Source organism: Pipistrellus kuhlii, unplaced genomic scaffold (assembly GCF_014108245.1).
Source record: "Pipistrellus kuhlii isolate mPipKuh1 unplaced genomic scaffold, mPipKuh1.p scaffold_m20_p_11, whole genome shotgun sequence".
In the NCBI taxonomy this organism is placed as follows: domain Eukaryota; kingdom Metazoa; phylum Chordata; class Mammalia; order Chiroptera; family Vespertilionidae; genus Pipistrellus; species Pipistrellus kuhlii.
Window position 1 is genome coordinate 22,445,836 of NW_023425416.1, and position 27,087 is coordinate 22,472,922.

The window sequence follows — 27,087 nt, forward strand, 5'->3', positions numbered from 1 at the left end:
CCGCCTGCCTCGCGGCCTCCGCGCCGCCGCAGGTGCTCCAGCCGAGCGCCGAGCCGCCGATGAAGATGGCGGCCGCTGCTGTGTGAGAGAGAAGCCGTGGAGGCCCAGAGCCTGGGCGGAGGACTGCGAGCCTGCGGAAGCCCGACCGGGTACAGAGGGCCGGACATGCCTGGCCTGAGGGGCGAGGGGCGAGGGACGGGGCTCCCTCCGGCGCGGGGGCGGGCGAGCCGCGCGGGGGTGGGGTGGGGTGGGGTGGGGGCGGGGGTGGTTGTGGTGGGTGTGACGGGCCTGGTGGGCTATGTGGCCTTCGGGCCCGACGGTTTGCCTGTGTGTGCTTGTCTGGAGGGGGCTCTGCTCGGTTGTGCGGTTACAGTTGTGACTGGTTATGCGGCAGAGGTTGGCCTCCCCCGGGTGCTGGGGTTTGGGGTCCGGGTTTGTGTGGGGTTCTTGGCAGCGTTGTGCTTGGTGTCTGTGTGATGGGTGTCCTGTCTGCTCTGTGGGGCCGAGTCTTTGGTGTTGAGTGTGGTTTTGCGGCCCGTGCAGACTCGTGTTGAGGCGGGTTTTGTGCGATTTTGAGGCCGAATGAATGCAGCTGTGTGATGTGCCGTCTCATGGGCATGTGGCCACTGGTGGTGTAGGTGCAAGACAGGTATGTTTTATTCTGAGGACTTGCTGACGTTATGGTTTGGTGCTTTGGGAGACAGAGTGTGGTTTATGATGATGTTCGGTCATGTGATCTTAGAGTTCCATTGAATTTCAAAGTGATGTGTGCCAGGCACTGGGCTAGACCTTGCGGATGTGTTGGTGGGGAAAGCTCCCATAGTCTCTGCTCTCACAGGGCCCGCAGTCTTAGGTGTTTGGCCACTTTAATAAAGTGAGATCAGTGCCGAGAAGTGCAGGGGCTGTCACGTCAGATGGGAGAATGCCCCAAGTGAAGGGCACTTTCTTGAGAAACTTGAGGTTGGGTTGAGAAGGGAAGGTTGTGTGTGTGTGTGTGTGTGTGTGTGTGTGTGTGTGATTTGCGGTCGTTAGGGATGAGTGCACCGGAAGGAAAGGAAGGAAAGGGGCTCTCAGAGTTAAAGCTCAGACGAACCACTGGCTGGGGAGGGAAGTGGAGCTGATATTTCAGTGACTTAGTTAAAGGGACTGAGATCTGCTTGTGTATCGTCAAGTCATTGGGTTTCTTAACTAGAAGGAAAAAGCAGGGGCCTGATGTTTCATTTATTTATCTTCTGGGTCACTGTTACCCTGTGATGCTTCACCCGCCAGGCAGGCCCTCCTCAGTGGCCCTGTGGGCAAGTCCACCCAAAGCTGAAGGTCACACATTCCCTCTCACTCCAATGTGGTTTCTAGCCTCGAGCTCTTGGGGAGGAATTTCTCTGCATTTGTGGAATGGTTTCGTCTGGGTTCTCCTTAGGGCAGGGTGTCTTTCTGAGATGACAGTGGAAGTGACTTTGCCATGGCTCAGTAAAACTGAAAATGTAACTTATTAAGCCTTGGATTGTTTAAGCACCAAGTCTTTTTGTTTTTTAAAATCTTTATTGTGTTTTTTTTAAATATATTTTTTTGTTGATTTCAGAGAGAAAGGGAGAGGGAGAGAGAAAAACATCAGTGATGAGAGATCATTGATCAGCTGCCTCCTTCACAACCCCCCACTGGGGATCAAGCCCGAAACCAGGGCATGTGCCCTTGACCTGAATTGAACCCAGGACCCTTCAGTTCGCAAGCCGACGCTCTATCCACTGAACCAAACCAGCTAGAGCTAGTGCTTTTATTTTTGAGGCAGTGAGAACATTAGGCTTCCTGCTCAACTGTCATTTACTAGTTTATAAAATCTAGTAAGTTCACTGGAAAGAAAGTGCTGTACAAATATAAAATACAAAATAGATTTTTCTTGCCCTGGCCAGAGTGGCTCCTTTGGATGAGCATCATCCCATGCACAGAGAGGTCACCAGTTCTATTCCCAGTCGGGGGCACATGCTGGGATTTCAGTTTGATCCCCAGTGGGGGGGGGCATGCAGGAGGCAGCTGATGGATGTTTCTCACATCAATGTTTCTCTCATTGATGTTTCTTTCCCTCTCCCTAAAAAAAAAAAAAAAAAAAAAAAAAAATCAGTAAAAAATAATTTTAAAAAAGATTGTTCTTTTTGACTACTAGGTTTCTAATGCTCTCCTTAAACTGATGCTGGGATTTTTGTTCAGTTTGGTTTTATTAGGGCAGACACAAACTTTCTAATTGTGTGTGTGTGTGTGTGTGTGTGTGTGTGTGTGTTTACACAGGTGCAAGAGCTCAGTGTTAGTGTTTGAATAAACGGTCAGGGTACAGAGAGTCAAGGAAAAACTTCAGACATTTTCCCTGTGGTCATACAATTTTCTGAAGGTCGACCATTTGGAACAAATGTTGGAGAATTGCCTTAGTATTGTGTTTGCTGTTGAAGTTGAATTTTCCTTTCTTAGCGTCAAGAATCTGTGTTTCCCATTTAATGAGTTTCCATTGTCCTGTGATGTTCTCATATCTTAGGTTTTGTGTTTTCAACTAAGGATTTGAGAAAGCAGTTTGTGTTCTCAAACTTGTACTGAGAAACATTAAAGACCCTTATTGAATTATGGGGGAAGGGAAAAGAAGAAAATTCTCAATTCCTGCTAATTTGCCTGATTGACTTAACCCCCATCTCTTCTTTCCTCTCTCAAGGCTTCTCTTGCTCCAGAGAGGAAGCCCCATCCAGGCCATGATGCCACTTCCCCGTCATCTGTGTGCTGCTCGGTTAAGCTGATGCTGCGGGAGCCTTGTTCCCTGTGGAGGAATCAGGCTGACTCGTGGCATGAGGCCCCTGCATCGTGGGGGCTGAGAGGGACACTCCCATGGCTTCTCTGGATGACCCCGGGGAAGTGCGGGAAGGCTTCCTCTGCCCTCTGTGCCTGAAGGACCTGCAGTCCTTCTATCAGCTGCAGTCACATTATGAGGAGGAACACTCCGGGGAAGACCATGATGTCAAAGGGCACATAAAAAGTAAGAGGGGAGGATCTTGCTTATCCCATTCTGTCCGTGGGAGCTTTAACTCATGGGATAATTTTCATCAGCATCCATGTTGCCACCAGCACATGATAACCATATACTACTAATAATAGCCACAGACATATATCTAGTGCTTACCATGTGCCAGGCATTGCTCAAAGTCTTCTCATATATTAACCCTTTGCACTCCGCTGTCCCCTCTCAGGGGACATCGGAATTCTAGCATATCACTCGGATGTCCCCTCTCAGGGGGGACACTGCAGTTAATTAGTGATTACGGGGAATTGAGTTAATTCAACGCACGTGTCCGCCGCAAAGTAGCGTCGAGTAGCTGGTAGCCAATGTCCAGAATGGTTCGGAGTGCAAAGGGTTAACTTCATTGAATCCTCACAATAGCTATGTGTCTGTGAACCCAGTTCTACTGATGAGGGCATCAGACACAGATTAGATAACTTGCCTAAAGTCACACAATTGGCAGAGCTAGGCTTTGAACCAGGTCTTCTATCACCTCTAAGTCTGATGCTATTCCTCCCACATGGCATCACTACATATACTGCAGCTGGAAAACAAACAAACAGATTATCTAAATTTCCTTCAGACAACTGAAGGGCCTTCATGATTTTCAGTGCGTGTCTAGACTTAGCATCAGCTGAACTGGGCCAGAGATTGTGATATCACTAAGACTTTGATGCCATGTCAGTGGGTAGAGAGGTTATAAAATGTCCTCAGATTCTCTTTTATAATATCCCCTTTATTAGAGAAAAAATGGTTAAGGTTATTTAGGGAATAATAGATTTGAGAATCTAGATATACTAGAGTAGAAATTTTGTTTCTTGTGAAAGAAACTTCAAAGTATTCACTTGTTTTTTCTCCCTCCACTACCTCCACCCTCCGCCCCCAATCTCTACTAAGAGATTGAGTTAAGCATTCTTTAGTCAGGGAGGAATTCTTAATTATGTTATAATTTTCTCTATTTCAGAATCAGGAAAATAAAGTTTTAAAGATATCAGATTTTTGAGAAATTCTTTGAAAAAAAGATCTTTTGGTCTTTTGATATTGTTTTGTTTTTTTTAGAAATTTTATAACATTGCTAATTTAAGCAAATGAAATATTAAAGCCAAAAGAGTGAACTTTGGTTTTATATAATATAAACTTGTTATTACTAAAAAGTGGTCAGTGGTTTGGGCTCTAGCCCTGTTTCAACTTTAGTTTAGTACATCTCCAGTAACTTGGAAGAAAAGGTGGTTGAGAATCAACTTTGGCTTCTTTCTGCCTTGTGTTTTTTAAAATCATATGGGCTTGTTCTTAATTGGCCCCTCTTGAAGGGATACACCTACCATGGGAGGGTAGCCAGGGTGTTTTTCTATGCCTCCTACGCGCTACATTGTGGACTGCTTGTTTAATTCAACACAGTGTAGTCTTGTTTGCAGAAACAAATTGATGTTTTCTAACTCCAGTTTCCTATCTCCTAAACGTTTTGTTACATCAGGTACTTTCCTCTCTGCTGTTGTTAAGAATGACTACTTGATATATTTTAGAGGGTGTCCTTTAGCTCTGGTGGACCTTCATTTCCAGTTGGAGAAAGCCTGTCCCAGAGTGACTGATAATCAAAGAATCTGCTTATTAGCCTGAATGGACTTGTCCGGAACCTCTGCCTGCCACGCCCCTCCATATCTGCATTTACATTTGAAAAGCTATGGGAATGGTTTTGTTTGTTTTTTAAATCCTCACCTGAAGATATTTTTCCCATTGATTATTTTAGACTGAGTGAATGGGAGAGTGGAGGTGGGCAGAGAGAGATTGAGAGAGAGAGAGAGAGAGAGAGAGAGAGAGAGAGAGAGGGAGGGAGGGAGGGAGGGAGGGAGGGAGAGAGAGAGAGAGAGAGAGAGAGAGAGAGAGAGAGAGAGAGAGAGAGAGAAAGAGAGAAAGAGAAAGAAAAACATCAATTGGTTGCTTCCCACATGTACTGCGACCAGGGCAGGGGATAGAACCCACAATCAAGGTACTGCCCTTGACTGGGAATTGAACCATGTGGTCCGATGCTCTAACCACTGAGCAGCCAGCCAGGGCTGTGGTCACATTGTATTAAATCTGATATTTTCTACTTGATTCTAGTGGTAGAACCGGGTAGCAGTCACCCAAGATTTAAGAACATTCATGAGAGCAATTTAGAATTGAGAACCAGTTGACTGTTGTTCTATTTTGATAGCAGGTCCTCTCATCTTAACTGAGGTGGCTGAACTGTTCTGCAGAGGCACAGTTTTGAAATCAATGCTGTCTCGGAAAAACTGAGGCTCTTGTTTCAGACATGAGGTCTCCAGTTCTAACCCTGGTGCCTGGTAGCTCTGATCGTTTGCCCCTCTTTGATATTATGTCCTCATTTGTAAGTAGGAATATCACCTGCCTCATAATATGAGCCTAAACTGGCATAAGGTTTTAGAAAGTATTTTGCTAGCCCTAGCCGGTGTGGTCAGTAGTTAGAGCATGGAACCTCCCACGAAAGGGTTGCAGATTTGATCCCCTCCATGTGTGGGAAGCAAGCAATTGATGTGTTTCTCTCTCTCTCTCTCTCTCTCTCTCTCTCTCTCTCTCTCTCTCTCTTAGTTATTTTAAATATGTTTTCATTGATTTTTAGAGAGGAAGGGAAAGGGAGAGAGTGATAGAAATCTTGATGAATCAGGCCAGTGTGGCTCAGTGGTTGAGCTTCGACCCATAAACCAGGAGTCACAGTTTGATTCCCATCGGGGCACATGCCTGGGTTGCAGGCTCAATCCTCAGTAGGGGGCATATAGGAGGCAGCTAACTGATGATTCTCTCTCATCATTGATGTTTCTGTTTCTCCCTCTCCCTTCCTTTCTCTCTAAAATTGATAGAAACATATTTTTTAAAAAAGAAACATCAATGAGAGAGAAACATCCAACATCTACTCTCTCTATAAAGTAGGGGTGTCGAACTCAATCAGAGAAGGGGCCAAAATCTAAAATCCAGCCTAAATTGTGGGCCGAATGGTTTACTGAACAGTCATAAACTGTCATTGTGATGGAAACGCAGCGGAGTGCAGTGATGACAGCGCGGTGCGGGCCACATTGCAAGGCCTGGTGGGACGGATTTGGCCCTCGGGCCTTGTGTTTGACACATGTGCTATAAAGCAATGGAAAAAATATCCTCAGGTGAGAAAAAATATCCTCAGGAAAGAGTACTTTGTGCCCAGTACATATAAGGAATCAACTCAGGAAACATTTATTTTCTCTCTCTCTCTCTTTTTTTTTTTAACCATATCTAGTTCTCTTTGTGTTGTGTTTTAAGTGTTATATCTGTTTCTTAAAGCTTTTTGTCAATATTCATTTGGTAAGCAAGTAGAGGAAAAATAATTCAATGTATAGTTAAACATGGAGAACAACAGCCCAAGGATGATGGTTTGGCTGAATCTCATCCTGGAGGTAAACAAGAAGTGTTTACTCATGAATACTTAGGGTAAATACACAAACGGAGGGTGGGTATAAAAGGGAGAGATAAACCAAAGGACTTATGTGCACACATATGGGCTTAACCAGTGGTCAAGGACAATAGTGGGGTGGGGGCATGAGTGGGGGTGGGGTGGGGGATTGGAATGGGGGTTTGAGGACAAATTTGTGATACCTTAATTAATAAAGAAATTAATTTTAAAAATACATCAGTATTGTAGAATTTGATTTAAAAAACTTTTAATGAGGTTTAGTTTACACATAAGTTTTTAAGTGTATAATTCAGTGAATTTTAAAAATTGTATATACTCCTGTAACCATCTCTCCAATTAAAATAAAGAAAAAAACACTTCCATTGCCCTGGTCCCCTCACTGAAATTAATTTTAACACTTTTATTTAATTGGACCTCTTACATTTACTGCTAATATTGAGATGTGGCCGAAACCGGTTTGGCTCAATGGATAGAGCGTCAGCTTGGGGACTGAAAGGTCCCGGGTTCGATTCTGGTCAAGGGCATGTACCTTGGTTGCAGGCATATCCCCAGTAGGGGGTGTGCAAGAGGCAGCTGATCGATGACTCACTCTCATCGATGTTTCTAACTCTATCTCTCTCCCTTCCTCTCTGTAAAAAATCAATAAAATGTATTTAAAAAAAAATATTGAGATGTGAATAGATTGCTCTGGTATTTATAGTATGATGGTTGAATACTTATTATTCTGTTTTATTTGGGATCCAGAATTTTCTTGAGCATTAAAAATATATATCTTTATTGATTTCAGAGCAGAAGGGAGAGGGGGAAGGAGAGAGAGAAACATCAGTGATGAGAGAGAATAATGGATCAGCTGTCGCCTGCACACCCCACACGGGATCGAGCCCACAACTCTAGCATGTGCCCTTGACCAGGATCAAACCTGGGACCCTTCAGTCCACAGGCCGACGCTACGTCCACTGAGCCAGACTGGCTAGGGCTTGAGCATTTTTTATGCAAAGCATAATTATTTCTAACTTGTGTTTTGAGATTTCACTACATTCTTTATTGGCTGTTTTTCATGGACTCATTTGTGGTGTTTTTTCCATTTTTCAAGGTCTTGTTCAGAAGGCTAAAAAAGCAAAGAACAGGCTGTTAAAACGAGAAGGAGATGACCGAGTGGAGTCAGGGACCCAAGGATATGAGTCTTTCAGCTATGGAGGGGTTGATCCTTACATGTGGGAACCCCAGGAGCTTGGTAAGAAATTCTCTTCATTCATTCAGCAAATGTTTATTGAGCATCTCCATGTTCTTGGTAATGTCTTAAGAGTTGGCTGAGGAGGCATTAGCAAACCAGAATGGTCTAAGCTTTTGTGGACCTTATGTCTAGGGTGGTGAGAGGGAGAAAATGGACAAGAATGAGCTGAGCGCCTGCCTTGTGTTAGGCATTGCATTAAATGCTTCACAAGGGTGCTCTCATTGCACCCCTACTGGGGTAGGGATCCAGGTCTGTGACATCAACCCAGGCACAGATTCTATTGACTGGCCTGTCTCCTCTCTCATAGGACATTACCTGCCTACTGAGAGGCACTGAAACACATAATTATGGTACCATCTATTTATTTTTAAAATAATCATCTTTTTTGAGGTGATGAAAATATTCTAAAATATATTTTAGTTATGGTGACACAACTCTGAATATACTAAAAATTGAATTTGTACACTTTAAATGGTGAATTGTATGTTTGTGACTAATATCTCAGTAAAACTGTTACCAAAAAGATCATGCTATATAGAGTTGAACTAGCTAATCTTGCATGTGCTTTATTATCTTTTCATATTCATTATCTTGTTCACCTTTCACCCAAAGCCTTGTGAGATAGAATGCGTAATGACGTTTATATATGAGGAAACAGGCTCTAAAAAGAAAAATACTTACCCAGGTCATTTACCATACATATTCTTATAGTGCCACTACAGCATGTGTCTTTTTGAATGAAGAAATTTCTAGAACTGCACTGTCCTATGATGGCCACTAACTATATGTAGCTATTTACATATAAATAAAATTAAATAAAATTAAAAGTGAATTTTCCAGCCATACACTAGGTACATTTCAGATGCTCAATCTCTACATGTGGCTAGTGGCTACCATATTGGAAAGTAGGAACATTTTCATAAAGGCAGGAGAAAATATAATACTGTGGCTTTAAATATAATACTATATACATGTAATAATGAGTTACATCTGAAAGCCAGTTGGAAACATGAAAGAGAAATTTCTGGTATGTGAATTATTAGCTTTTTAAAAATGTCTTCTATTGACTTTAGAGAGGAAAGGGGAGAGAGAGAGAGAGAGAGAGAGAAACATCAATGGCTGCCTCATGCATGCCCCATTTTGGGGATCAAGCCCACAACCCCAGGTATGTGCCATGACTGGAAATTGAACCTGCGACCTCAGTACATGGGAGAGCATTCAAACAACTGAGCCATACTGGCCAGGGCCTTATTAGCTTTTTTGATAACTTGTTTCATGATTGCTAATGTTAAATTATCAAGGTGATTTTTCAGAATAACTTGCCTGTTTCTGTAGCTGAAGGAAATTCAAGTTTTGGGAAGGTCAAGCAAATGGCAAATTTTAGAAGCTAATATTTACAGTCACCCCTAAGAACACGAAAGTAAATTTTAATTAGAGTATGATTAGAGAAGAAAAGATACATGGATGCTTTCCTAGTTTTTGAATTTTTAGTAGGACTCTAAAATCCTAGAATTTGTACTTGTTTTTAAAATTTATTGAGGATAAGCAGGAAGGTAGAGAGGCTTCCTCAGAGAAATGACAAGTTATATATCTCCCCGTCCTCTCCCTCTAGGTGCTGTGAGAAGCCATCTTTCAGACTTTAAAAAACACCGAGCCGCCAGGATTGACCACTATGTTGTTGAAGTCAATAAATTAATAATCAGGTTGGAAAAGGTAAATTTGCTGTTTTAAAACACCTTTTTCCTGCAAGTATATATTTTCTGGGGGGAAATTACATTTCTGCAGCATGTGTCATGTAGACTGTCTATACTGGGTGCTGGCAGTATCTGATGTTGGCGGAGACATGCCTCAGCTGGAGAGGCACAGAGAATGGGGACAGTTCTCGCCCGCCTGGTTTTACTGGAGGGAGTAGCCCAGGTTGACAGACTTGCCACATAGTCACTTTCCCTTTCCTTCCTATGAACCCACTTGGCTACTGCAAAACCTTTCTGTCTTCAGAGTCTTTCCTCTTCCTCTCTGAAGAAGCCTCTCGGCCTTGCGTAACCACACACTGGAGCATAGCGTGTGATATCATTTCTTGGCAAACGGAGGAGCTGGTGACTAAGTCTCTGAGGAGAACTTGGTGTTGAAACATCCTGGCTAGGCCTTTTGTTCTCTGGTTCCATGCCACGATCACCCTGTTTTACTTTGACCCTAGAAATGCTTGTGGTATATAAGCTGGGTGGGCATGGCAGCAAACACCGGTACAGTTGTGGTGGGTTTTTTTTTGTTGTTTTTTTAATTTAATCCTCACCCGAGGACATGCTTATTGATTTTTAAAGAGAAGGGAAGAGAGAGAGAAACATCGATGTGAGAGAGGAACATCTATTGGTTGCCTTCCCATATACATCCCAACTAGGAATTGAATTTGCAACCCAGGTATTTGCCCTGACGGGGAATCGAACCTGCAGTCTTTTGGTGTATGGGACAAGACTCCAACTAACTGAGCCACACCAGCCAGGGCCTGGTACAGTTTTTTATGTGTACTATGCAGGAGGGAAATATGTGGCCAGTTTAGTTGTCCAGTAGGATTGTGGAGAATCAGTTCTCCATTGCTTTCAGGAGCCACACCCATCACATCTTTGCCTACCCCTGGTTAAGAGTTAAAGGGCTAACTGACAATAAAGAGAATGGAAGTGGGTCATAGAAAGGGAGGTGCCTTCTGGATTATCCCATGTGAAATTGCTTGTGACTTTGTGGGATTGGAAATGAGAGATGAGACTTGAGAAATGCAGATATGGTCATTTCTGATAAATGCCTCTTGCTGTGGAAAGTGTATCCTTCACCTGATAATTACATTTGGCACTATTTTCTCGTCAGCTCACTGCATTTGACAGAACGAATGCTGAGTCAGCTAAGATCCGAGGTAACTCTAAGAACTTTGCTCATATTTTTTATATTTTTCTTTCTCCCTGACCACCTTTCTTTTTTTTTAATGGCTTTTTTATTTGTTTGATTTTTGTTTTGTTCTTCTCAAAGCAATAGAAAAGTCTGTGGTGCCTTGGGTCAATGACCAGGATGTCCCTTTCTGTCCAGACTGTGGGAATAAGTTTAGCATCCGTAACCGCCGCCACCACTGCCGGCTCTGCGGGTCTATAATGTGCAAGAAATGTATGGAGCTTATCAGCCTTCCCTTGGCAAGTAGGTAACATGGCATTATTTCGATGTATGTACATATGTGCTTTATGTCTTTTTATTATTTATTTACCCCAAGTAAAGGTCAGGAATTGTTATCTTTCTTTTAAATATTTGTTACTGTTTCACTTCATTGCTGCTGTGTATGTGCTCCATGTTTGTCTATTATTAGGTAAGATGGGAGATGGAGATGTAACCACGAAACAATGTATGTCGAGTCCGACATAACCCAAGGACTGTTTGTAATTGGTTTACAAGAGGAGAGAAGTTGCATCCGGCACTCAGGAGAGCTGACCAAATCTTTATCAGCTCTGCTTAGAAGTGGCAGATGAGGTGCTGAGAGGAGACTGTAGGGGACAATCTTGAAAAACGAGCAGCAGACTAATCCTTTCCTTTGAGATAAAAGTCACAATGGTCATTGTCATATAGAACAAACTGTTATGCCATAATACAAGAGACACTGAGTGTTGTGGAGGCTGGGGGAGAGAGAGAGCATGGCTACTCAGGGTCAGAAGGTGATGCTCAAAAGGAGCCTTGAAATGACTGGGATTGCAAAGGGATGGGGCAGGAGGACATCCTGGGTAAACAGCAGAACCAAAGGCATTGCTTTACAAGAGGTAATTACGAAAGGCCCTGTGGAAGGTTAGTGGATGAGCAAACAGAATATTTGGGGGAGGAGGGTGTGGAAGACATATTTGAGAATTGTGGAAATGAAGCTACAAAGGGTAGATAGAACCAGATGTCCAGAACTCTGAATCTCAGCTGGTTAAAAGTTGATCGGGATGATCATATGGGCCTTTGGCCAATTCTGGGACATTTGTGTGGTTTTGCAACCCTAGAGAGTTCCGCTGACCTCGCATGTGCTGTTGGCTATGGAGCGTCTGGACAGCATGGGCAGAAGCAGATGCTTCCTCTGTCAAGCTCTGACATCCACCAGCACACATTACCTTGATACTTCCCCTTTTTCCTTGAGACCGACTCCCTGAGACTTTATAAGCTCATTATTGGACACTATTCACCTCTCTCCTTGGGTTAATTAACCAACATTTACTGGGCAGCTGCTATGAATTGGCCCTGTAGTAAATGTAGGGATATAAGTATGAATAAGTCATTTCTACCCTGAAAGGGTCACAGATTCCTAAGGCAGCTCGGGGGGTACATAGACCTGTCATACAGGGAGAAAGTGGAAAAGTTCTCCATGAGGGGCAACATGGTAAGAACTGATAGGAAAGGCAGATCATTTGTGCCTCGAGGAACAGGGGAGAGCTCCCAGAAGGACATGCCATTTGAGCTGAGCTTCGGAAGGTGTAGCATTCAGGTGTTTGGGAGTGGGGAAGGCTGTCAGGATAGTCCAGGAAGAATGTGGGTTGTGTCTGAGGTGTGGAAAATGGAGGGGGCAGTAGGAGGTAAGGCTAGGCTAGTGGTGGGCCGTGGGACCTCAAAGACAGATTAGGTTGTCCGGCTCTTTCCTGGATGGCAATGGGAGTCCTTCCCGCCACAGAACCTGACCCCTGAGAGGCAGAGGTGTGGGTACTTCTTGCTCGTAGGCAGAGCCTGCCCTTACCTCGCCAGCAGCATGGACTCCCCTCCCGTCGTGGGCAGTGGAGTGATTGGAGGCCTCAGGCTCACTGCTGCCTGTCCTGTGTTGTGCTTTACAGATAAGCTCACCAGTGCCAGCAAGGATTCCCTGAGCTCCCACACGAGCCCTAGCCAGTCACCCAACAGTGTCCATGGCTCTCGCCGGGGCAGCATCAGCAGTGTGAGCAGTGTAAGCTCCGTCCTGGATGAGAAGGATGATGACCGGATCCGCTGCTGTACCCATTGCAAGGGCACGCTGCTCAAGAGAGAGCAGCAGATTGACGAGAAGGAGCACATCCCCGACATTGTGAAGCTCTATGAGGTGACTGGCTGAGAGCAGTCCTGGGTCTGATTCGAGAGGCAGATGTGGCCGTTCATTACTCCATGCCTGCAGATTTGGGAGGAGGATTTGGAAAGTTGTTCCTTTGACTCATTTTTAGTTTCTGCTAAAGGGCCGTGGCATGATTTCCTAACTAGGGCCTTGGGTGAGTCACCAACATCCTGGGTGTGTTGCCACAAACTTGTTCCCTCACTTTCTTGCCTTTTGAAAATGAGTTGGAGGCTTTGGTGGCCCAGGGACAAGAGGAGAAAGAATTGTTGCCATGTGTTGTGGACAGGTTCTGCGAGTGAGGGTAGAAGCTGGAGCTGGTGGTGAACAGTGGGCCGGAAGAGTCCTGTGGTACTCACTTGGGGTCTCAGGCTTAGAGCTTCCCCATTTAAGTTCGTTCACAGGCCTCAGTTCTAGAACACCTTTAGTAGATGCTACTTTGAGAGGAACATAGTGTAATGCAAAAACATGGGATTTAGTGTCAGAGAAGCTGGCCTCCCAATGGCCAGGTGAGACCTGCAAGCTGAGGCGGTAGGTAGGGAGGTGGGAAGAGATGGGGAGAGGAGATGAGCCCTGGCAGAGGAAGCAATTCATGCAAAACTCTGAGCAGAGGAACAGTGTTTATTTGTTTGATGATCACTGAATGGTCTTTGTTAGTAGCTATGCAGGTTATAATGGCTGTGTTTCTGGAATCACCATGAAAATATTCAATTTACTAAAAATGGTGTTAATTAAACCCTATGCTGAGCTGCAGGTGCAGCCATTATCCATCCTTTAGGTTAGGGGTGTCGAACTCAATCAGAGAAGGGGTCAAAATCTAAAATCCAGCCTAAATCGCGGGCCGAATGGTTTACTGAACAGTCATAAACTGTCATTGTGATGGAAACGCAGCGGAGTGCAGTGATGACAGCGTGGTGTGGGCCACATTGCAAGGCCTGGCGGGACGGATTTGGCCCGCGGGCCTTGTGTTTGACACATGTGCTTTAGGTGGAGTTCATGACTTGATACCTCATTTTGTAGATTGCCACTGTGTTTTTTGCTTCTGTCTTTTTTGAAGTAAGCCTTGGCGATGCCGTGTGCTGGTGTCTTCCCTTGGGAGAAATTCCAACTAATTTAACCAATTTAGAAATTTCAACTAAAAAGCAACTAATTCTTTTCTCTGCCTTCATAAACTCTGGCTTGTTTCTTGGAAGGCCTTGTTCCTCTTTCCTTTCTGCAAGATTTTCTGCTTGTAAAGTAGGTCTGTAAACTCAGGAAATTGATAACAGTAAAAAGAAACAAAACAAAACAAAACACAAAAAATGCACTATCTGCATTTTTATATTTTAGAAGACTGTACAGTTTAAATATATCTTTGTTGATGCAGCGTAACTTCTGGGTATGCTTTTCTGTTCCCTGAGAGCACCACTTACTCTTCTTTTTTGTTCTTAGAAACTACAGCTTTGCATGGAGAAAGTTGACCAAAAAGCTCCTGAATACATCAGGATGGCAGCATCATTAAAGTAAGCTATTCCTCTCTGTTTTCCTGAACCAGTGCTGACTCATTTTAGGCATTTTATTTTTATTTATTTATTTATTTTTTGTTGTTGTTTGTTTTTTAAAATATATTTTATTGATTTTTTACAGAGAGGAAGGGAGAGAGATAAAGAGCCAGAAACATCGATGAGAGAGAAACATCGACCAGCTGCCTCCTGCACACACCCCACCGGGGATGTGCCCGCAACCAACGTACATGTCCTTGACTGGAATCAAACCTGGGACTTTTCAGTCCGTAGACCACCGCTCTACCACTGAGCCAAACCGGTTTCGGCTCATTTTAGGCATTTTAGGTCAAATCTTGAGTAGCTGAAAGAAAATCTTAACTCTGGCTGTGCTTTGCTTCTGTGACCGACCGCAGAGAATCTTTGTCACGTCTCTTTCCATGTGGCACTGTTACAGTCTCTGTAGCCATGTTGAGGGGACCCCAGCTACTCTGATTGAGCAAGTTGGGGAAGGGCCTCAGGCGAGAGGCACCACTGCCAAGTGTAGCATCTGGAGCTGAGCAAGAACAGTGTGTCTCCTGCTCAGGCCTGGGGAGATGCCACTTCAGTGAGCTATCAAGGCTTAGAGCAGGCATTTCCTTTAGAGCAGGGTTGGCAAATGCCAGCCCATAAGCCAAATCCAGCTAGCCATCTGCTGCTGCTGCCTTTTTCTTGTTAATCCTCACCTAAAGGTAGTTTTCCCTTCCTTTAAGCTGAAGTTGAAGGGAGGGAGAGAGGGAACATCGATGTGAGGGAGACATGTGGATTGGTTGCCTTCCACAAGCACCCCAACTGGGGCGGGGAATGAACCTGTAACTGAGGTACATGCCCTTGACTGGAATCAAACCCATAATCCTTCAGTGTGTGGGCTGATACTCTAAACTAGGGGTGTCGAACTCAATCAGAGAAGGGGCCAAAATCTAAAATCCAGCCTAAATCGCGGGCCGAATGGTTTACTGAACAGTCATAAACTGTCATTGTGATGGAAACGCAGCGGAGTGCAGTGATGACAGCGCGGTGCGGGCCACATTGCAAGGCCTGGTGGGACGGATTTGGCCCTCGGGCCTTGTGTTTGACACATGTGCTCTAAACACTGAGAAATACCAGCTAGAGCTAATTCTTTTTTTTTTTTTTTAATGAAGATAAAATTCACACACCATAAAATTCACTCTTTTAAAATTTTCATTTCAGTCGTTTTTAGTATATTCACAAACATCACCACTGCATTAATTTTCAAACATTTTTGCCCTGCCCTGACTGATTTGGCTCAGTGGATAAAGCATCGGCCTGTGGACTGAAGGGTCCCAGGTTCAATTCCGGTCAAGGGCACATGCCCAGGTTGCAGGTTAGATCCCCAGAAGGGGGTGTGTAGGGGGCAGCCAATCAGTGGTTCTCTCTCATCATTGATATTTCTATCTCTCCTTCTCCCTTCCTTTCTGAAATCAACAAAAATATAATTTTAAAATACACACCGAAAACCCCCCACATTTTCGCTGTGGCTGGTATGGTTTAGTTGGGTGAGCATTATCCTGTGCACCAGGTCACTGGTTTGATTCCTGGTTGCCAGTTTGGTCCCCACTTGGGATGAATACAGAAGGCAACCTATTGATGTTTCTCTCTCACTCTTCTTCCTTCCTTATTCTAAAAAATTTTAGCATCCTGATAAGAAACACCCTACTCATTAGCAGTCATAGCTCATTCCCCCTCTCCCTTGATGGAAAAAATTTGCTGACTTTTTCTTAACAGCTTTTTTTTTTAAAATATATTTTTATTGATTTTGTACAGATAGGAAGGGAGAGAGATAGAGAGTTAGAAACATCGATGAGAGAGAGTCATCGATCAGCTGCCTCTTGCACACCCCCACTGGGGATATGCCCGCAACCAAGGTACATGCCCTTGACTGGAATCGAACCCGGGACCCTTCAGTCCCCAAGCCGACGCTCTATCCATTGAGCCAAACCGGTTTCAGCCAGCTTTGCTTCTTCTGAAGGGAAGTGATGTGTGAGCTAGAATTTGAGGTGCTACTACTAAGTCAGATCCCAGCAGTGTTTTCCCAGCCTTCAGAAGAAAAAATTATGTAGTCAATATTTTCAGTTTGAGGATTGTCTGCCTTTGTCTTAAGTCTGTGTTGCCACCTGTTATTTTTGTAGTGATGCATGAAGGATTAGATGTGCTTTGTTTAGAACAAACCTGTATTTTTATTTGGACATATACAGTGGCAATATGGTATAGTGGTTTCAAAAAACAAAGGGTATCAGTGACCTTATGATGTTAGTGACCATGTTCTAAGCTCATTGTGGATTTTATATATAAAGAAAATTAACTTTTTTGTTTGTACAATCCTTAAAGAGTTTCCTGACCCTTGAGTTTGTAAATCTTTGACTTACAAAACATGAAAGACAAATCCAGTTGTTTTGTGGCAAAAACACCACTTCTTTTACATATCCTCCTGACTCTGCTGTTGCGTTGGTTCTCTTCTCCCCTTCCCTGTTCTTTCCCCAATACTTCCCAGTCCTCCGGGAAGAGAATAGCAAAAAGGTAGGGAAACCATTGTAGGCCCCGTCCCAGTTCCCTCCATCCTAACAACTGGACGTCTGCAGGCCCTGGCAGCAGACAGTGGAAGAGGAGCAAATCCTATTTCTGGAGCCCGCTCAGCCACCACTGTCCCATGGCCCCTTCCTCCTCGTATTTGTACCTCCTACACCCTGATTTTCCTCTTTCCGTTCCTTAGCCCAGAACAGCAGGGAAATGAGCAAGAATTTCAGTCTGCCCTCTCTGTGAGCAGGTTGGAAGACGAACCCCAAGTGATCCTGACATACCTCCCTCAAATGGAAAGTTCTTGGTGTGGAGAATCTTTTTCCCCCTAAAGTTTTCTGGAATTCTGTGCCTATTGGTTTGACATTAGAACAGGACTGTTTCTACATGGACGTCAGCAAGGAGAGCTGTGTTCCTGGAAGTCTGACCTGGCATTCAGTGTTTTCCTCATGAAATTGTTACCAGCTCCCTGAGATCAGTTGGTTTTTGCTTTGTGCCTCAGTCACAATGGTGGTTCATGGAGCTCTCTAGCCCGGTGGGAGCTACCATTGCTAAGGGCATTTCCAAATGTCTAACTCCTACTCCTTCCTCTTAGAAAGGCTGGTTCTAAAGGGCTTTACATGCATTTCATTCTCTTACTCTTTCCTTCAGTGGGTAGTTATCAAGCACTAGCTCTATTCCTAGCACTAACCTAGGTGCTGGGCCTGCAGCAAAGAGCAGAATAGCAATGTCACTTTTGTGGAGCTTCATTTTTGTGGGAGCACAGGCCTTATCCAAGTGAACAAAGAATGAACAGATAACTCCAGATGTGATGGCTGCTCTAGAGAAATGCAGTTGGTTGACATAATTGCAACCAGGGGAAGTGATTTCAGATTTGGGCTAGCCTTGTTATTTTCCACATGACTTGGAGATACTGAAATAAAGCATAGGTCTTCTCAATTCTAGTCCAATGTTCTTTTTTTGCAAACTAAGTAGTAAAAGATAATGGAAGAATCTTACTGAGTCCTCAAATTATAGCATACACCAATATTTTTCCAGCTAGGACTGTTTTATGGATGGTAAAATAGCTAAGCACAGCAGTCCTTTCTGTTTATTTCACTTAAATTGCTGCTGCCTCAGAAGGGGGGTTGAGGGGCTAATGCTCAGGTTGGATTAATAATAGCTGCAAGGTCTTCTGAAATGTTTCTCTTCTCAGTAAACTCTGATTAAGCTTGATCCATGTGCTAGTTACTGATGACATAAAAATGAAAAGCTACATTCAGCACTTAAATTTAAAAGTCTGGTGGGGGTGACAGATTTTTAAATGATCAATTCTAAGACCTCAAAATAACTTCTGTTGTTTCTCTGAGATGGAGTTAAACCACTTCTGGCCTTCCCTGTTGTCCCTTGCTCCACCCTGGGCAGACTTCCTCCTCCTCCTTCTGGATTTGGAGTCAAAGTGCTTTTCTCATGTAGGGAGCATGGGACCCAAGAGCATGGGGCAATTGATACAATGCTGGGCTGCATATCGCTATGGGGAATCCCTTGATCAGCTTTCCAGTTGTTCCTGTTGTGTCTGGGTAGCCTGTGAGTGAGAAAAGCCAAGTGTTTTCTGCTCTGATGTAGTGTAACCGATTCATTTAGTAAACGAGTTCATGCATGTCATTAGATATAGTGAAATTGGTTAGGGGAAATAGGCCAAAGAAGGTTAGGTTGCATTTATTTTGGTGATGAGTTTAAGAACTGGTCCTCAAGGCCTGTGGTGTTTGCAAACTTTTGTACTACATTATGTACAAAAGTCTGAAATGCCACTTGGAGAGAATTAACTGTGTCCCTTTGTGAGGCCTTAAACCTTTAGAGTTCTCTTAGGCTGTACTCTCTGGTCCAGCAGTCACCAGCTGGTGGTCCGCGGACCACTGGAGGTCTGTGAGGTCCGAAAAGTTGGCTACCGCTGCTCTAGTCAGTGCGATGAAATGTAGAATGGCTTCTAAGTAGTATGATATTTGCTAGCAAATTGAAATAGAAATTCCAAGTGAGTTCATTTTTTCAACTTTGATGCATGGATAATTAATGATTATGCCATTAATTTGTTCTTCCAAACGACTGGAAGTACTTATCAACCAGTTGCTATGACGCGCACTGACCACCGGGGGCAGACACTCAAAACAGGAGCTGCCTCCTGGTGGTCAACGCGCTCCCATAGCCAACCTGCAGTGGCCCCCTCCCCCTGGCCAGCCGGCCCCCATTGGCCCCTGGTGCTAAACCATTTGGAGAGATCTGCTTCTGGGTCGGGGTTTTGTATGTAGAGAGCAGCTCCCTCTCTGCAATCTATTGAAAGTCAGGACTTGCACAGGGATTTGTCTTGTTCCCATCCTCTCTCTTCCCCAGGGGCCACCTGCCCACCGTGGTGGTGGTGGTGGCGTGGCATTGAGGGAAGGAGGAAGAAAGAAGATGGGAAACTGTGTGGTGCTGACGGCATCCATCTCCATTCCTTCTGTGCCCAACCCAGGGACTGTCACCTCCTCTTCCAACCCTGCCAGGGCCTTTGGGCCCTGCTAGGACAGGGAACCGGGAGTGGGTGGTGGTGGACGCAGCTCCTTTCCCAGGGGGTCTAAGGGTCAGCTTCCTCCTTGGGGCTGGTGGCCAACCTCCTGCAGTCCTTCCCACAGCCAGCCAACCTCCCGTGGTCCCTTCCTTGACTGGCCAACCTCCCTCGGTCCTTCCCTATCTCCTGTGCATGAATTCGTGCACCGGGCCTCTAGTCTTTCTATGCTAATATGCAAAGTGTTCCCTGGAGAGTTCCACCAGGAAAACCGGAATTCAATTGCTTGCTATTATGTGTGCTGACCACCAGGGGGAGACGCAGAACATGGCAGGCTACCTGTGGCGGAGGGGTGCTGAAGGAGTGAAGGAATGAGGTGGCAAGGGAAGAAGGAGGCAGGGAGGTGGGGGGAACAGTGTGGTGGTGTGCAGGTGGCAAGGGAAGGAGGAGGTGGGTAGGCAGGGAACCTGACAGTCCCGATTGCTGGCCAGGCCTCGGGACCGTACCCATGCATGAATTTTTGTGCACCGGGCCTCTAGGGCCTCTAGTATAAACCGTAAAAACAACTGATAATGTGAAAATTAAACTCAGTTAATGTAAGAGATTCAGCAGTCAGTAAGCTAATTTAGCTTTTCAAAGATATGTTGTATCTAAATCATATGAAAGCACAACTTATCTTAATGCAATTAAATATTGAATCATTCATGATAATTTTTCCACAGTAGAAATAAAATGACTCTTGGCTGTATATTTTCTGAAAATAAAAAATTTAAAAACTAAAATGAAAAACTCTGATTTCTCCTTAGTGCTGGAGAGACAACATATAGGCTGGAACATGCCAATGACCTTCGGGTAGAAGTGCAGAAAGTGTACGAGCTAATAGATGCTTTAAGGTAATGTTTGGTGATGTCTTACCTACTGCCCTGAGTAGAGGAAGTGCTATTTCAATGCGGTATTGGGTGGCTAGCAGACCTGAGCTTACCTGGAGTCCTGATGACAGCAGTATTTGTAATGATGAGGCTGAGGAAGGTGTCAGCTTTGGCACTTAACACATCTCAGTAACTTTTTAAAAAATATATATTTTATTGATTTTTTACAGAGAGGAAGGGAGAGGGATTGAGAGTTAGAAACATTAATGAGAGAGAAACATCAATCAGCTGCCTCCTGCACACTCCCTGCTGTGTATGTGCCCGCAACCAAGGTACATGCCCTTGACTGGAATTGAACCTGGGACCCTTAAGTCCGCAGGCTGATGCTCTATCCACTGAGCCAAACCAGTTAGGGCTCAGTACCATTTGGTTAAGGATTTCTAGTATTCAGTATTACTATAAAGGAATGCAAGTGTTTTGAACACCAACTGTGTGCCAGGAAATACACTGGATATTCTTATAGAGTGCAACCCATTTTTTCTATCAAAGTTACCCTGTGAAGTAGGGATTAACATCCCCATTTAACAGTAAGAAAATGCACCACAGATAGCAAAAGTGGTGGAGCCAGGATTGAAACCCATATTCTTTCTTCAAATCAACAGCTTCGTTTTACCTGTGGACTGGATGTTGGGGTTAAATCAGGCCTTTGCAGTGTAGGAAGTACAGTGACTCAGGGAAAGAATTGAGATGAGGAATCCTTGTTCATCCGTAATACAGGACTGGCTACATAATTTGTGGGGCCTAGTGCAAAATGAAAATGTAAGTTCCTTTTTCAAAATTGTAACTGTTTTAAGACAGTGATAGCAGAGAATTAAGCCAAGTTCGGCGCTCTTCTGGGCACCAGACCCATGTGTGGTGCTCATGTCACTCACCCTTGAAGCTGCCTCTGCACCCATGGTCAGTCCCTCAGTGGCCAAGTGTGTCATGTACCCTGTGCTGTGTTAGGGCCTTGGATACAGCCGAAGGGTAAGAAACGCGCTTTGCCTTCAAGGACACTTGGGTGGAGTCTCCAATCTGTCCCCTCCACATATCTTCCCAGCTTGCAAGCCTGGCAACTCAGAGACTTTGTTTCTGAGGCTGACAGCGCTTGTTACATTGATGTGTTTGTTCCAATTCAGTAAGAAGATCTTAACCTTAGGCTTGAACCAGGACCCTCCACCACATCCAAACACCTTGCGGCTGCAGAGGATGATCAGATACTCGGCTACACTTTTTGTGCAGGTAAAGCCATCCTGGGGTGCAGAAACGTTGCACTTGCCTCCCCTGCTCTTCCACCATTCAGGAGGCAGACCAAGCAATGGCTTGTCATTTCCTATTTGCACATTGATTATTTTTTAAGATTATAAATGCATTATGCCACAATTTGAGAAAAATCTGGATTTCAAAGAAAAGTAAAAACTAGTTTTATTCTTATGTCCCCAATACCACCATCCATTTTTCTGGTACATATATATATGTATATATATATATTTCCCCCCTCATTTACACATTTATAATATAAATTGTTATAATTAGTATATATTTGCACATTTGTGTCTTCTCTTTTTATCACTGAATTTTATATCATAGTACTTTTTTACATGGTCCTCAAAGAGCTATCATTTGAATACTGCTACAAAATACTGCTGTAATATATATACACCATCCTTTAGTTAAGTATTCCCTTTTCATTGGACATTTGATAGACTTCCATTTTTTGCCATTATGAGTATTGCCTGATGGATATATGTGTGCGTAGTATTTCTTCCTTGGGATAAGATCCTGAGGGACTTTTCCAGCTGATGGTTCAAGGGCAGACTGAAGTTGGGTGGTTAGATCTGATTGTTCCTACCTCAGAAAGCTCCTCAGAGAGCCACATTTAACCACCTTTGGGCTCCATGAAAGAGGAATTTAATAACGTCCTATTGGGTTAGTTTTCCAACTTTATATTGCAGAGAATTAGGCCTTTCTCCTTTTGCTTAGTGGCTGATTCCACAGTCATATGGTGAGTGTCTGCTGTGTACCTGACAATGTTCTAGGTGCCGAGTATCCTGCCATGAGCAAAAAGGCAACATTCCGGTTCTCACGAAGCATCTATTCCAGAAAGGGGTTAGATGAGAAACCACTGAGATAAATAGCTTACGTTGGGAAGTGCTGCGGGTGAATAGAAAGCCTAGGAAGGGTGGCAGGAAGCGCAGGTGAAGGCAGGGTGGGCAGGGAGAAGGCCTCCTGGGGAAGGTGGATACTTGGGTAGCTGGTAGTGGTCATTTTATAAGGGACAGGCAGGCCCATTTGGAAGCTGACTCTCTGGCCCATTTAGGGGTTTCGTCTTTTTTTACTACTGCTAATTAAAGTGACTGTCCAAGGACGGAATGGCTTAGCCTGAAGGGACTGTCGCCAGAGGGCTAAGGTTCACTAAAGGTTTAAGTGTAACAGTGTCTGAATCCCTGTAGGAGAAGTTGCTTGGTTTGATGTCACTGCCAACCCAAGAACAGTTTGAAGAACTAAAGAAAAGAAGGGAAGAGATGGAAAGGAAGAAGATGGTAGAGAAACAGGTGAGTGAAGCTCAGGGATGCTGGCATCTGGCTTCCGCTTTGGGGCTCTTTTGAACACAGAGGCCTCCGCATGCTCCCGAGAGGTCCTGTGCGGTTGTCCATCAGAACTCGTGCTCTCTCTAGTTTCCGTTCGTCTTCTGTTCCGTTTTGGCCTCTCTCTCTAGACATCAGAATTGTTTGTTTTTCTCTGCAAGTCCTCTTTTCCTTTCAGAGGTGCTACTGGTTTTCTTCTGTCCAGAACACAATGGAGACTGGCTGTCCTCCCTCTGTTACAGGTTGCAGAGGACCCACACACCAGCAAGTTCTTTGTAGAACACTTTGGAATGTGCAATATTAAATTTAATACTGTGTGGTGTAGATGAGTTTCTAGTGTAAATGAGTGTGGATATTTCTCTTTTCTGCGTCCAGCGTGGCTAGAGAGCAATCCGATTCCTGAGTAGGGGGCTGCTGGGGATTGAGAAAATGAAAGAAAGAGACAAACACAGAAATGGAAGGAAAAAGCTGGGGCTGGGTGAGAATGCCGTCCTCTGATGGAGAGACAGGGACCCAGAGCCAACACAGCGTGTTTATTTTATACTGCAAGACCAAGGACGTTTTACTAAAGGTCAAACAGGAGATTATCTGCATTCTCGGGTGGGCCAGAGTCTTAATCATTCCTGGTGTTTGGCTAGATTTAAATAACAAAACCCATCCCCTGGCACCTGGACTGAAGGTCAAGCTGACAACCCTCCGCCTCTGGCAAAGCGGGTTTCCAGGACGTGGCTCTGCTAACGCCACTGGGTTCAGCTGACGATGATTAAAGAAATGCCCATGTGCTTTCCCAGGCGCTCTCTACAGATGAGTGCTTTAAGACAAGTGTATGGCCAGAGGGTCTAAGATTGAAAAAACGTTATTCCTTAGCTTACTGTTACTATTTTATTTTTGAGAATCAGGGTTTGTCCCTCCTCTCCCCCTAAAATCAAATGGTTTGATTTTAGCAGTTGGCCGTCTTAGTCTTGAAGAGGGCAGCTGGAGTCTGACGGGCACAGGAATAGTGAGAATGCAGAGGGCAGCTGATTGTGTGGCTGCTGATGGCCTGGTGACTGTGTTTTCTCTTTGGTTCTCGTGTCTTCCCAGGCTTCCCTGGAATCCCAGCGAAGGCTTGAGGAAAGGCGGAGTGACCTGCCATCTCGTGCCAATGGGGAGGTGGTGCACCTTCGAAGGGGCTCTGCCCCCTTGAGAAAGGCCGAGGGCTGGCTCCCACTGTCAGGAGGTCAGGGGCAGAGTGAAGACGTGGACCCCCTCCTCCAGCAGATCCACAACATCACCTCGTTCATCAGGCAGGCCAAGGCCGCCGGCCGGACAGACGAGATGCGCACCCTGCAGGAGAACCTGCGGCAGCTGCAGGACGAGTATGACCAGCAGCAGACGGAGAAGGCCATCGAGCTGTCCCGCAGGCAGGCCGAGGAGGAGGACCTGCAGCGGGAACAGCTGCAGATGCTGTGTGAACGGGAGTGGGAGCGAGAAAGGGAGCAGTTCCAGGCGGCATCTTTGCACACACGGACCCGATCCCTGGACTTCCGAGAAATCAGGCCTTTTCAGCTGGAGCCCAGCACTGAGCCTTGCACCCCCCTTGCTCATGCTTTGGATCTGGGTTCTTCCCCAGTTCAGAGCAGTGCAACTCCCAAGACCCCTTCACCCAGCTCTGCTCTTGAGCCTATCAGAGTGTGGTCTGGGCCTGCAGCCCTTGGCCAGGAGTTCTTTCCCCAGAGCGCCGGGTCACAGCAACGCGAGGGGCCCTCCCTAAATCCCTTTGAGGAGGAGGACTCCCCCAGCCCCGCAGCAGAGGGCCCGACCAGCCCTCGTGCTGCAGAGCCTGGCTTGGGCCCTCCATCCCGCGTCCTCAAAGAGTACAACCCCTTTGAGGAAGACGAGGAAGAGGTGGCAGCGGCAGGGAATCCCTTCACTAACTCCGGCAGTCCAGCACCCAACCCCTTCAGTGAGGAAGATGAGCGTCCTCACCAGAGGCCCTCAAGCCCTCCTGCTCCTGGCAACCCCTTCGAGGAAGCCACCGGGACCAACCCCTTCGAGGTGGACAGTGACAGTGGGCCAGAGGGCGAGGAGCCCATAGAGGAGGAGCTCCTCCTCCAGCAGATCGATAACATCAAGGCGTACATCTTCGATGCCAAGCAGTGCGGGCGCCTGGATGAGGTGGAGGTGCTGACCGAGAACCTGAGGGAGCTGAAGTGTACCCTGGCCAAACAGAAGGGGGGCTCTGGCTGGCCACTGGGCAGGTAGAGCACCTTTGGGTCCAGGGGCCTGGCAGGAGCAGGTTGGTGGGATTGATGGGCAGGAGGAAGGATGAGAATTAAAATGCATCCAGGTTAGGGGAGGAAATCTGCTATTTCATGCTGTGTACTTGGAGGTTTTTTCACTACAATTGAAAAATGGGAACTAGAATAGGAAGAATCAGCATTTATTTGCTGGTTTTCCTGGGCTTTTTTTTTTTTTTTTTATAATTGGGTTTTCCCTTTACAAGGGACTTAACATTTTCACTAGAGACATAACTAAATGCATTTCTGCTGGGTCCTGGTGTGCACCTCGTGGGTCCGTTTGCCCTGCCTAGTCTGATCGTTATGAGAATTACAGAGCAGCCTTACATAGGGCCTCATTAGCCAAGACTGACAAGGTGGATTCCTGTAGCCATGGTCTCCTCTGACAGAAGCCTGAGCCGTTAGGCTGTGGGTTCCTTTCCCTGGATCTTCCTCTGCCCTGCGGGGTACATCTGCCTGTGCAGAGGAAGGGGTCGGTATGCTAGAAGGTGCTAGTTTAGACCCAGGAGATCTGAGCACTTGTTTTAAAGAGAGGGTGATGGTTTCACCAGGGTGTGCTTCTCCTCAGTTAAAGTTCCTGTTTGTCTCTTAGGAAGTTAAACTCCCAGTGCTGAGGTATCAGTGTAGTCTGATCATGAGCTTCTTAGAAAATAGAAACTTTTGGTTGATCAAGGTTGATTATTTGGGAAATGCTGTCTGTCCTCTCTGACTGCTGGAACGATTGTCTGGCCCCGGAGAAACCTCCTGGAGCTTTGGCCAGGTTACCTGAGTCTGGGTTCTTTAGCGGCCTTGTCTGCCGTTGAGGAACGAGTGATGAGGAGGCTTTCGTGGAACATTGTCAGAGACGCTTCCCTAAGTCAAAAGGTAAATCAAAATAATTTCCGAGGCTGGTTGATGAGCTTTCCTCCCTTTTTGTTCTTCCTGTCCTGGCCTGGGCCCCGGGGAGAGTTTTCTTCCCAGCGTTTAGCATTAAAAACTAAAACGTTTCAAGAAGCACAACCCAGGACCATTCTAGCAACACGCAGTTCTTGAACTCTTCACCAACTAAGGACAAAAAGGGAAATTGTTAATTTAGCTCTGGTGCTTTGATTTATGGGAACATAACCCTTAACTGACATCTGACATCATGATATCCAGGTGTGCTCAGCTCTGGGTAGAGTTCCTGTAATTACACTTGTTAATTAATGAACAATAACTGACCACTAGTCACTTTATACCCTTTAACTAACTCTGGGTCATACTCTCACTGGTTACTGATGTGAGAGCTAAACTTCATTTTGCTACATTCTGGGAAGACTCCTGTTGATCTTGGAAATGTTTGAAAAACATTGTGGTATAAAAATAGTCTGTGTTTGTGTTGACACTATTTACATTTCTTTAGCACCTGCTGGGTCTTTGGGCTGAATGAAAAGGGGTGTATAAGGATGTGGAAATGGGGAGTCAGTGGAAGACTCTGCATTTGGGCTCTGTTCACAAAGGAACATGAGTAGGTTACTAACGTCAGCCAGGACCAACCGTGCTGCTGGTAGTTGGGAAAGCTGGCATTCAGGCATTTATAATGCTGCCTCATACAGGCACCATTTCTCCCTTAAGGCCCACACCCTTCATGCTGTAATTCTGGAGGCTTCATGGATGCTGTATGCTCCTCCCTGCTCAGTCTGTCATTTCTCTCTGACTGAGGAGGAGACAGCTCTGCCAAAAAGCAGGTAGTTCCTAAATGCTGCCAAAGCTGCTTTCCATCATAATCCCTTTCCTTCTGAGAATGTCTCTCTTTTAATTAGCTGCTGGTTTCAATTGAGACTAGTTTACTAAGTATACCCTTTCTTTGAAATCAACCATAGGTAGCAATATGTAAGTAACTAAGCATTGAGAACTACACGTAGGAAACATTTTAAAAACAAACAAACTAAAAAACCTAAATACAAACCCTCCCCCAAAAGACACTGAGT

General features: G+C 45.2%; 1 protein-coding gene across 3 annotated transcripts; it reads left to right on the forward strand.

The window, feature by feature from the left end:
• On the forward strand, positions 1-27,045 carry RBSN (rabenosyn, RAB effector). Of its 3 annotated transcripts, XM_036431206.2 has the most exons (12): positions 1-149; positions 2,693-3,010; positions 7,567-7,707; positions 9,320-9,420; positions 10,567-10,612; positions 10,726-10,887; positions 12,540-12,781; positions 14,219-14,289; positions 20,170-20,256; positions 21,411-21,513; positions 22,725-22,826; positions 23,943-27,045. In XM_036431206.2, exons 2-12 carry the CDS (start codon positions 2,863-2,865, stop codon positions 25,101-25,103), a joined length of 2,364 nt encoding a protein of 787 aa, XP_036287099.1. In that variant the 5' UTR covers positions 1-149; positions 2,693-2,862; the 3' UTR covers positions 25,104-27,045. The 3 variants fall into 3 exon arrangements, with proteins under 3 accessions (XP_036287099.1, XP_036287101.1, XP_036287102.1); XM_036431208.2 differs by lacking the exon at positions 20,170-20,256; XM_036431209.2 differs by lacking the exon at positions 7,567-7,707.
• The last annotated feature ends 42 nt before the right edge of the window (positions 27,046-27,087 follow it).

Coding starts and splice junctions, on each gene's coding strand:
- RBSN (XM_036431206.2), top strand. CDS start 2,863: ATGGCTTCTCTGGATGACCCCGGGGAAGTGCGGGAAGGCTTCCTCTGC. Junction 14,290..20,169: donor AGGATGGCAGCATCATTAAA/GTAAGCTATTCC, acceptor ATTTCTCCTTAG/TGCTGGAGAGACAACATATA. Junction 21,514..22,724: donor CGGCTACACTTTTTGTGCAG/GTAAAGCCATCC, acceptor GAATCCCTGTAG/GAGAAGTTGCTTGGTTTGAT.